The 11,517-nt window shown below is 45.3% G+C and overlaps 1 protein-coding gene across 2 annotated transcripts; it reads right to left on the bottom strand.

The window, feature by feature from the left end:
- Positions 1 to 1,185: 1,185 nt before the first annotated feature.
- Positions 1,186 to 11,504, bottom strand: VGLL1 (vestigial like family member 1). 2 transcript variants are annotated; one of them, XM_088665155.1, is made up of 4 exons: positions 11,326 to 11,504; positions 9,128 to 9,357; positions 7,512 to 7,922; positions 1,186 to 3,304 (listed from the first exon to the last, which is right to left on the bottom strand). In XM_088665155.1, the coding sequence occupies exons 2-4, from the start codon at positions 9,333 to 9,335 to the stop codon at positions 3,264 to 3,266; spliced, it is 660 nt and encodes a 219-aa protein (XP_088521281.1). In that variant the 5' UTR covers positions 9,336 to 9,357; positions 11,326 to 11,504; the 3' UTR covers positions 1,186 to 3,263. The 2 variants fall into 2 exon arrangements, with proteins under 2 accessions (XP_088521281.1, XP_088521282.1); XM_088665156.1 differs by having other exon boundaries at positions 3,114 to 3,304; positions 9,152 to 9,357; positions 11,326 to 11,464.
- Between the last annotated feature and the right edge of the window lie 13 nt (positions 11,505 to 11,517).

The following is an 11,517-nucleotide window of genomic DNA, read 5'->3' as shown; positions in this document are numbered from 1 at the left end:
ATGGGTTACATAAGTCTAGATGGGCAAGGCTCTTCCATTACTAGCAACCTGCAGTCCTGACACTCCTACCTGCTGCTTGCACTTTGGGGGGGTGGGACAATAATATGCAGAGACCATTCTGCTTTCAGTTTACTCACTTGAAAATCATGGTGCCAACCCAACCATAGGCAAAAAAAAAAAAAAAGCAGCAAAAGCAAAGAGAGAGGGCGGCATATTTTCTCTGTCCTCCTTTATCCTCTACGGAAGGTGTGAGAAACCTTTGTCTCTGTGGATGTCCCTTAACTACAGATTTCATGCAGCTTAGCAAGCAAGGCCAATAGCCAGGGATGATGGGAGTTGTAGTTCAAAAACATCTGGAGGGCAAAATCCACACCTGCTCTAGTGATAACTCAAGAAATTAGGACTGTGTTGAAATACCCACAGACTTTATTCAGCCTTGGCCCTGTATACCTGAAAGAGCATCTTTACCCCCATAAGTCAGCCCGGACACTGAAATCCAGCTCTGAGGGCCTTCTGGCAGTTCCCTCACAGCGAGGTTACAGGGAACCAGGCAGAGGGCCTTCTCAGTGGTGGCGCCTGCCCTGTGGAACACCCTCCCATCAGATGTCAAACAGATAAACAACTACACAACTTTCCAAAGACATCTTAAGGCACCCCTGTATCAGGAAGTGTTTAATGTTTGATATTTTACTGTATTTTTAATATTTTGTTGGGAAATGCCCCAGTGGCTGGGGCAACCGAGTCAGAGGGGTGGCATATAAATATTATTGTTGTTATTGATCCCACAAACATAAACTGCAAATTTGTTTCATCTTTTTACAAGTGCTCTGAATTTGTGTTATACTGTGAGGGATTTACTGCTGCACTTTGAAATATTTCAAACTATAGTTTGGTAATCCAATTTTGAGAAACTTTTTTTGTTCAAAGGCATCCCTTTAAGTCAGGGCTGGGGAAGCAGGTAGCTGGGCTACAGATTCCATCATCTTTGGCCATGCTGGCTGGGGCTGAAGGGAGCTGAAATACAGCAACATCTGGAGGGCACCAGGTTCGAGAAAGCTTCCCTAAAATTACCAAACTGTCCCTCTGATGCCATGAAGAACAATCTGCCTTATTGTGGACCATGTTTTTCTTGGCCAAAAAAACCCCCTGCCTAATGCATGAAGCAAGTTGGTGGGTACACATATATATTCATAAACATAATGGTGCGTTTTATTTAAGCAAGTGCATGCATAATAAGCTCTGTACACAGATTTAAAGGAAACAAGTGCTTGTTTAGTCAATCTACAATGTAAGAGTCTTGTCACAAAATGAGGGTGGGGAGAGAGCTACCAGATTTACAATAATCCAGGCACACTTCCTGCTCCATAGGACTGTGCGTCCTCTGTCTGGGTCTACTTCATCAGTGGTTCCTTGCAGGGAACACACCACAGAAGCAAGACCCACAACATTAAATGCAGTGTCTCCTTCTCCCATCTGCTCCTGACCACATATTTAATTAGGGGTTTAAATCCCCAAATAGGCATTAGGGATGGTCCCCAAATCAAATCAGATCCCAGATCCAGGTTGGGTCAGGTCAGCCCAGTATTTTCCTGCTTTGGATAGGGGTTGATCTGAAGTGCTGAATCTGACTCATCCTTTAGGTGTGGCTCTTTGGCACACTTGCTGAAGAGACCGCCAGTAGTAGACCTTGGCATCTCAAATCTCAGTGGTGCCCTGAGCGACGCCACACACACACACACCTGCCTCTTGTCTTCCATTGAACTTCATAGTTGTGGGCCTTCTGCTGCACCCCAGAAGCTCCATGCCCAGTGTAACCAAACCGGTCACACACCTCTAGCTCTGCCCTTGAAGTTGGCTACTGCTGGTGCAGATGTAAGCAGGACAGCTTACTTCAGAGAGAAGGATGCTCATAAATCAATGCATGGAATTCTCTTTCGATTTAGATGCTGCAGTTCATCCAGGCTTTAAGCAACTCAGAACGTGGTGACTGCCAGTTTATCTCAGACGGGAGCTGACAGTACAACAAGTGCCATATTTTAATTTTGGGGAGGAGCAGAAGCTAGATATATATATATATCTGCAGCACCAGATGGTGGCAACTCAGTACAATCTAATGTTTCACCAAGTCTTCCAGAGTAAGAGAGAAATATACAGAGCCCAAAGGAATGAAAGCATCTGCAAGTGTGACAACATCTCAGTGTCCCAGAGAACACACTAGTGACTTTTTCCATCCTCAATGGATACCTGCAGAAATAGCATTTTCTGCTCGTGCTGGTTTTTAAAGTGGGAAAAGAACATGATTACTCCCTCTCTCTCCCTTCTAGTAAAGCAGAGATGGAAACAGGCAGTTGTGATTTCTGTTGCAAAAACAACTCTTGGTTCTGAAAGCGAGAAAACCCAGGTTCTTAGGCAGTGTTGCATCAGTGTGCAAGTTCTGCCTTTCAATAAGGGCCTGCAGATGCATTGCTTCTAAGCATTTAACAAGAAAACTGCTGTGTTTCCCCCTCCTTTTACTTCTTCCAGTCACATAATCTTTTTTATTATTATTAAATTTTCCTCCTTTAGAGAAGAGTGGGAGCTGAGGGATCTATAGCAGGGTGAACTGAGAATGTTCTTCAGGAAAACAAATAATTTTCACATGAATACCCACATATCAGATATTAGAGAATCCAGACTGGCACAATGATCCCTACGGATCCCTAAGGACCCGTAGAGTTTTTACACCTGCAGCCATGCACCTCCACCACAGCTGGTGCTTCTCTTCTCACTCTGGAAGTTGATGGCAAGCTTCAGCTGGTGTGAAAAGTAGGATCTGGGGGTCTTCCAGATGGAAAGAGTCCCCATGTGCTAAGCATGCAGAATTAGGGTTGTTGAAAAGGCAAGCAGAAGGGGGGGATGGGACGGACAAACATGGTGTAAGTGGTAGCATGTCCTTGTATATAGACCAGGTGTAGTGGGGGGAGGGAACCTTTGGCTTTCCAGGTGTTGCCGAACTACAACTCCCATCAGTCCAGCAAGCCTGGACAAAGGCCACTGATTATATGAGCTATAGTCCAGCAACATCTGGAAAGCTGAAGATTCCCCACACCCAGTATATATATTTTCAAAGGAGCACAGAAAGGTCTGCAAACGAAGGTTGGAGGTGGGGGTCACTGGTGTCCTCCTCTTCATCACAGTGGCAGGTTGCTGCTGCTGTTGTTGTTGTTGTTTTAAAAAATGTCCACACAGGAGATTCCTCTGTGCCAGAAACAAGTGTCCATTTTCTAAAAGTAGAGATCTCTTCTCCTGTCATTTTCAGGGATACCTGAAAAATAGGGAGGATATTAGTGCGGAAATATCTTAAAGAGGAGGATATTCGGGGCAGGAGACAAGGGAGGGCTGATGGAACCTCTGCATTTCATTTACAGTACTTATGACTAAGTAAGTAACTAAGTAAGTTACTTATGTCCTCTGTTTGCTCGTTTTTTCTCTCTCTGTAGCAACTTACAGTGTGAGAACTAAGTTCACGGTTGGGTTTTGTTGTGTATGTCAAGTTTGTTGTTAATGTGCTTCTTGTCTGATAAAGTTTCGATGATTTTAAAAATTAATTAAGTAATAATAATTAGGCCCATGCTGTTCAATAAACTAATCAGTTCGATTATGTGTAGGAAAACTTTTGGCCTTCCAGATGCTACTGAAGGACAACTCACACGAGCCAATGTTGCCGTTCCACCAGGTTCCCCACACCAGCCCCAGAGCAAAAGAGAAAACATTTAATGCTATTGTTATAAGAATTTTGAGGTCACACATATATAATAAATGTTCATAAATGTACCACACAAACAGTACGGGATATAGTAGTCAAGGGAGACTTCAACTACCCTTCAACTACTATATGTGGAACTCAAACTCTGCCAAGAATGTAAGGTCCAACAAATTCCTCAATTGCCTCACCATAGCTGTCAAGTTTTCCCTTTTCTCGCGAGGAAGCCTATTCAGCATAAGGGAATTTCCCTTAAAAAAAGGGAGAACTTGACAGCTATGTGCCTCACTGACCATTTCATTTCCCAGAAGGTGGAAGAAGCAACAAGCAGATCATCTATCTTGGACTTGGTCTTCACCAACAGGAAGGAACTGATGGACAAAGTGGAAGTCCTCAGAAACTTTGGAGGAAATGATCATGTCCTCTTGGGTTTCACAGAGGCAAGGGAAAGCTGAGTGTACTTGGGCATGCACCCTGGACTTTAAGAAGGTTGATTTTGAAAAGCTTCAGGAAATACTGGGTGAGATTCCATGGTCAGAAATACTCAAAGAAAAGGCAGTCCAAAATGGATGGGAGTTTCTTAAAGGTGAAATATTGAAGGCACAAAAGCAGACAATTCCTACAAAAAAGAAGTGGGAGGCATCTAAAGAAAGCAGTGTTGCTGCATAAGGAGCTTACAGGTGAGCTGAGATATAAGAAGGGTATGTCTAAGAAATGGAAGAAAGGGGAAATTATGAAGGAAGAGCATACACGGTCATTTTGAAGTGTGATCCTGTCCTCTGGGGTATTAGCCACCCCTCCCAATTTGGTGTCATCTGCAAACTTGCTCAGGATGCCCTCAAGCCCATCATCCAAGTCATTGATCAAGATGTTGAATAAGACTGGGCCCAAGACAGAACCCTGTGGCACCCCACTAGTCACTTCTTTCCAGGATGAGGAGGAGCCATTGATGAGCACCCTTTGGGTTCGGTCAGCCAGCCAGTTACAAATCCACTTAATGGTAGCATTGTCTAGCCTGCATTTTACCAGCTTCTTTACAAGAATATCATGGGGCACCTTGTCAAAGGCCTTGCTGAAATCAAGATAGGCAACATCCACAGCGTTCCCTTCATCTATCAGACTTGTAATCCTGTCAAAAAATGAGATCAGATTAGTCTGACATGACCTATTTTTCAGAAACCCATGCTGACTTTTAGTGATCACAGCGTTTCTTTCTAGGTGCTCACAGACCGTTTGCTTAATGATCTGCTCTAGAATCTTTCCTGGTATTGAGGTCAGGCTGACTGGGCGGTAATTGTTTGGGTCCTCTCTTTCCCCCCTTTTGAAAATAGGGACAACATTTGCCCTCCTCCAATCTGCTGGGACTTTTGCCTGTTCTCCAGGAATTCTCAAAGATTACTGCCAATGGTTCTGAAATTACCTCTGCCAGTTCTTTTAATACTTTTGGATGTAGTTCATCTGACCCTGGAGACTTGAATACATCTAAACTAGCCAAGTATTCTTGTACTACCTCCTTACTTGTTCGGGGCTGTGTTTCTCCTGCTGAATCATCTGCTCCATATTCTTCAGGTCAGGCATTGTTTTATTTTTTGGAGAAGACTGAGGCAAAGAAGGCATTGGGGAGTTCTGCCCTCTCTCTGTCCCCTGTTCGCATTTCACCATCTTCTCCTCTAAGTGACCCCATTGTTTCCTTGTTTTTCCTTTTGCTACGGACATACCCATAAAAGCCCTTTTTGTTGTTTTTAACCTCTCTAGCAAGCCTGAGTTCCTTCTGTGCTTTAGCTTTTCTGACTTTGTCTCTACACGTGCTGGCTATTTGTTTGAATTCCTCTCTGGTGGTTTCCCCCTTTTTCTATTTTTTGTAAATATCCCTTTTAAATATTAACTCAGTTAAAAGTTCTTTAGCTAGCCACCCTGGCTTCTTTAGGCACCTTCCATGTTTCCGACTCATTGGTTTTGCCTTTAAAAGTTGTGCTTTTAATATCTCTCTTTTAACAAACTCCCAACCATCATTAACACCCTTCCCTTTTAGTACTGCTGTCCATGGTATTTCACCCAGCGTTTCCCTAAGTTTTCTGAAGTCGGCTTTCTTAAAGTCTAGGATTTGAGTCTTAGTATGCTTGGTTGCTCCTTTCCACTGTATAATAAACTCCAGAAGAGCATGATCACTCCCACCTAATGATCCTGCCACTTTTACCCCACTAACCAGGTCATCACAATTGGTTAGGACCAGATCTAAAATGGCTGATCCTCTTGTTGCTTCTCCTACTTTATGGAAAATGAAATGGTCCAAGAAAGAATGGCCCAAGAAGCCAAACTCTTCCTAATGACACCACTTGTGTAGCCAATGGTTTACTTCCAGTATTTTCCTCTCTTCCTGGGCCATGACCTTCAGCAGGAAGCAGTGATGAAAAAACCACCTGTGGCCCAAGGCCCTTCTGCTTCCCAACCAGAGTCTCATAGCCCCTTGCTATACATGGAAGGCTGTGTCTGGTCATTTGTACCCGCATGAATCAAAAGGAAGGGGTTGTGGTCAGTGAACTTTATAAGGCTTGGCAACTTCTCTGTCGCATCATGAACCTTCCAGGACATCCTGTTACCACCCCACAGCCTCTGTTGTTCTCCTCAGCAGGGAGTTCCCTACTGCCACCACACATCTCTTCCTCTTCTGGGGAGTTGTTTTGGAGGAATTGGTACACTGCATCTTCCATAGCCACCTCTGTGTTTTCTGAAGTGTACAACTGCTGTCCTTGCTCCCAGGACAGTCTCGAGCAGGTCGCACGCCCTGGCACTGAGGGGCGGAGATCGCTCCGCGCCCCTGCCCTCGCAGGGTGCAGCATGGTTTCCACGCGGCAGTGCACCGCGCCACCGGGGGGCTACCTAGAGCCGGCCCTGCTTGCTCCTCTGGCCCAGAATCGGAATCTGAGATGAGGGCATGGAATCAATTTTACAACTCCAGTGACACATCCTGGCTACTGGCACTTCTGGTTCTGTGCATAGCTGCCAAGTTTTCCCTTTTCTCACGAGGAAGCCTATTCAGCATAATGGAATTTCCCTTAAAAAAAGGGAGAACTTGGCAGCTATGGTTTTGTGTGTCAGTGTCACATTCCTCCAGGCGTTTGTCTCCTGCAGTGGGCAATCTTCCTCCTCCCTAGGAGCACCCTGTCTGTGTTGCTCTATTGAGAATTTCCTCATCTATACCAACAGCGTGAACAAGCGGGCCTCAATTTGATGCACCCTCTCTTCCAGCCAGGCAACCAGCTTTCACTCGGGGCAGGTGTAGTTTCACACATTCTCAGGCAGGAAGTGAAACATGGCACAGGTGTTGCAGGTCACCGCAGCAGCTCCCTCGCCAACCATGTCCCATGGTCCTATGTACACTGTGAGATGGCACTCCGGGCCTCCCCCTCAAACTCCCCCACTAGATGCCCTCACAAATGATCCTGTTTACATGTTTTATCATAATATCATACAATCATAATATCCAACCATGTTATCATACAATCATATCATTAAATCATACAATCATATCATATAATCATATACAATCATAATATCATACAATCATGTCATTCAGTGGTGATATCATATTGCACAATCACAATATTGCACAATCATTCAACAAGTATCTGTTTCTGATTCATTCAACAGCATCAATAGGCTGTTGTAACATATCCTTCCAGCATTTTTCATTTAAGTGCTTCTTCCCTCCTGGTCACTTTCTATTTATAAAAGCTATAACAATCAAAGTAAGCCAATATTTACTTACCTCCCCCAGAAGTTAAACTCTGGCTCATATTTTGTAACCTAGCAGAGCTGGTAGGACAAGCAGATCCAGAACTTAGAGGCTCCTGGACAGACGAAGGACACCTTTCCTGTTGCAAGAGACCCAGCAGGGACCCGTATTTCCCATCTGACACAGACCCCTGCGTCATATGCATGTCGGGCATAGAGGGAGGGTACACTGAAGCTGCAGTCAAATTTGGGTTGCCCCCTGAAGGCAACTGCCATAGCTCTGTAGCTGGTGGTGTGATGCCCTGGAGAAGAGAAGGAGGATAGGGGCTTGTCGCTGCAGCAGCTGCATTATCGTCGGAGCTGGATAGGTTTAAAGGAGGCGGTGCATGGTACGGCTTAGCCCATTGTGGCGAGAAGTTCCACTGCTGGGGAGATGTGTGGCTTTCTGTTTATTAAAAGGGAGGGAGGATGTAATGAATGCATTTTTATTGCATTTTGAAATTGTTTTATAATAAATACAACCGCCAAAAACACAGAGAGACCACACGTCACCCCAAACATAAGGATACTCATGACTAAAGGATGTGCTAGGAAAGCATCACTCAGTGGGCACAACCATGAAATCTTTTTCCTTACCCTGTGTAAAGGCTTCCAGGAAGCCCAGCTATTGAAAGACAGAATCATGCCCTCCAGCAACGTCTACCAAGAACCACAGGAGTCTGGTCACCAAAAACCTACCTCTGTTTTAGCACCTGCATTGCTTAAGTCCTCAAAGTATCTTCGCAAGAGTGGAAGGTAAGGAGAAAGCTAAAACAAAGCACTCCATCTCCAGTGACCCCATACACCCTGGGCCACCCAACCAAGTCTAGTTGTTACCAATCACTCCTGAGTTTGTATCTGTCATGGATTTGAATTGGTCTTTTGTATGTGCCGTGGCTGTTTTAGGCTGTTTCATGTATTTGTATTTGAGTTATAATATTGCTCATCGCTTCATGCAAATTGATTCATAAATGAAATGGAGGAGAAAGAGGACAGCTGTTCCCCCTCTCCCATCACAAAAAGGGGCAGGAAAAGACACAGGAAAATGTAGGGTAGCACTTCTTTGATGCCACAGTGTATAACCTGCCTGTAAAGCAGTCAGAATGACTGCTCAGTAAGCAGGTTGTCTGGAAACAGGGCCGGCTCTAGGGGTAGGCTGGGTGGCGCGGGGCGCCGGGTCGGCAGGGGGGTGCTGCACGGCGAAGCCGCACGGAAACCGTGCAGCGCCCGCCCACCAGCCGCAGGAAGAAACGGGGCAGGGCGGGGGCGCCGGAGCGATCCACGCACCACGGCGCCCGGGCGCCCGACCCACTTAAGACGGCCCTGTCTGGAAACTACCATATCATGGTGGCTGTGTGCACACTGCACATTCAAAGCACATTCTCTCTATCAAAGAATTCTGGGCATTGTAGCATGGTAGTTTGTTAAAGTTTGATGGAAATTGTGTATGCAATGGCTAAACTACAGTGCACAGAATTCTTGGAGGGAGAAAACCACAGTGCAGCTGTGGCTGTACAAGTTTCTTGACCACAGTGAGTCAACATTATTACATAAGTCACTGTGCAGTAAGTTAAGTAACCAGCAGCCAGAAAATGTGGAGGAGAAGCTCACCATGTTGTACAATTGCATCCTCACCACTGTTCTTTCTGCTCAAATCCTGTGGAGTTTTGGATGCGCTCAATGCTCTAGAGAAGTGCTCATCCACCACACTGTTAATGTCTCCTTGGAAGTAGGTAAACACCACACACTGGGCTCCCCACTCTGTTTTCACAGGCTGCTTGCATTTGCTCAGCTTTGTGGAGTCCTTCCTCTCTTCCATTTCTAGGGACTTTTGTCTGTGCCTAAAAACGAAGAGAAACAAAGTAATGGAAGAATAGGTTCTGGCTCAAAAAATGTGCTTCATTAAACTATTTTTAAGTTGCAAATTAAAAACAAAACAGATGCAAGGGGTGGGTAATCAATAGGTCCAATAATTATACATACTGGTAATCTCAATAATTTATTTATGCTTTATATTTTCTTTACAGGAGTTTTGAGGTGAAGAGTAGTCTAGAGTATATCAAGGGTAGGGAGCAGGCAGACAGTGATCTTTACCCCTATATACAGTAGTCAATAAAGGCTTTCCATATTTCTCAGATGGGTCTTAATCTCGTTTTCCTTAGTTTTTGTGTTACCCTAAAAGAGCACATCACCAAACTTTGCTGTATCACTTGGCACTATTTATGTTCTAAGCTAACACTGCCTGTGCAGTCAAGAGCAGATTACTCAACAGAGTGGGGCAGGGGGCTGTTTGCTTCAAATTGGCTATGATGATGAGGGAGATAGAATTGCCTTTCTTGTTAAAGGAGATGGATACAATATAAGGTTGCTGGATCCCAGGGCAGAGGTGAGGTCTCCAGGTTCACCTGCTCCCCCCCCCCAGTAGGTGGAGGGTTTGACTCTCCAGGTAGGTAAGAGTGCTTTTAATTTTTTTAAAATTAATAATATTTACTAATTATTACTGTGCATGCAGTCAGGAGTGCCAGCTTGGCCCCGTGACTGAGGGTGCCTGGGGCCGTGGGTGCCATGCAGTGTGCATGGCCCTGGCACTGAAATTTGTGGGTGCCCAGCTCCTTCATGGGTAATTTTGTGGGCGCCCAGAGCCCCAGGGAGTTGGCACCTACACATATAGGCTTGAAATTATAGTTAGCTTCAGTCCACCAGAACTTCATTAAACTATGTATTTTTTTATTATTTTATTTGAATGACATGCGCTCAGTACGTGACTCGTATGTGCCATTCAGTATGGAGGGTTGCAAACTGCAAAGGATATGATTTAAAGGACCGTCATGTTAAATTTATCTAGTCCTCCACCATTGCAAAGCAGATGCCTCCTGGCAGTCCATGAAAAACACGCAAACAACACCAGCTTTCCTCTGCTCAGACTCACCAACAACAGGTATTCAAGGGGCATATTGCCCCTTCCAGTGTTCAAGCTGTTATAGGCTGATAGCCCAAATAAGAACACATGAAGAGCCTGTTGGAATGGGCTAATGATCCATCTAGTCTAGCATCCTGCTCTCATGGAGATGCCCGTGAGAAGCCTGTATGCAGGACCTGAGTGAAACAGCCTCCTTGTAATTCCTAGTAATGTTGAACTGGTATTCAGAAGCATAAAATCTCCAATGGTGAAGGTGGAGCATAGCCTTCTCCTCCACAACTTAGTCTAATCCTGTCTTAAAGCCATCCAAGTTGGTGGCCCTCCTTGCCTCCTGTGAGAGTGACTTCTGTAGTTTAACTACGCACTGCCCAAAGAAGCACTTTCTTTTTGTCCTGAATCCCCACACCACATCAGCTTCATTGGATGCCCACAAGTTCTGGTGTCATGAGAAAGGGAGGAATGGCAGCACCAGTGGACAACGAGGATGCTTCGACAGGTCTCTGGGGGAGCCCACATTTGCAAAAAGTGTGTGTGTGTGTGTGTGTGTGTGTGTGTGTAAAACTCACCTCTTACCCCCCCCTCCAAATAGTCATGTATGAGCAAGCACATCAACTGTGGACTACTGACTGTTAGAGATGGGGGTGGAAAACCAGGGCATAGAGGCTTTTGAACAGAACTGCTGGAACTCTGAACAGATTAACATTACGTTTTGTCATTGCAAGTCCCATTTGGCTATTGACAGGCCTCACGTCCTTCCATCTTGTTACTTGAGCCCTTCAAATGCATTGGGATTGCCCCCATCCTCTCCAGTGGGATCCCTCTTACAAAACAAGACCTATTTGGAGGCTAAGGGAAGGCATTTCTTCTCCAGCTACCCAGGTTTGCTTACCCCAACGTACTGCTTTCTTATCAGCCACCCTGCAGAGTTCCTGTCCCTCCATACAGCTCATGCTGCAGCAGTCCAGGTGTCCATCTCCATGCTGATGCTGGAGCTCGGCAGCAATCCCAGGGTGAAGTGAGGCCTGCGTCAGATCTCACTACTTGTTCTCTGTCCTTCCAGCAATGACTGAACTAGGCGTAT

The sequence above is a fragment of the Zootoca vivipara genome, chromosome Z2 (genome assembly GCF_965207765.1).
Source record: "Zootoca vivipara chromosome Z2, rZooViv2.hap1.1, whole genome shotgun sequence".
In the NCBI taxonomy this organism is placed as follows: domain Eukaryota; kingdom Metazoa; phylum Chordata; class Lepidosauria; order Squamata; family Lacertidae; genus Zootoca; species Zootoca vivipara.
Note: the sequence above shows the minus strand (reverse complement) of the source record. Positions and strands in the feature narration are given on the sequence as shown.

What these genes read in the sequence shown, in the direction of transcription:
- VGLL1 (XM_088665155.1), bottom strand. Translation starts at nt 9,335, where the DNA reads ATGGAAGAGAGGAAGGACTCCACAAAGCTGAGCAAATGCAAGCAGCCT. An exon ending in GGATGCAATTGTACAACATG is followed by an intron (nt 7,923 to 9,127) that starts GTGAGCTTCTCC and finishes TTTAATAAACAG; the next exon opens with AAAGCCACACATCTCCCCAG. An exon ending in GAGTTTAACTTCTGGGGGAG is followed by an intron (nt 3,305 to 7,511) that starts GTAAGTAAATAT and finishes CCTATTTTTCAG; the next exon opens with GTATCCCTGAAAATGACAGG.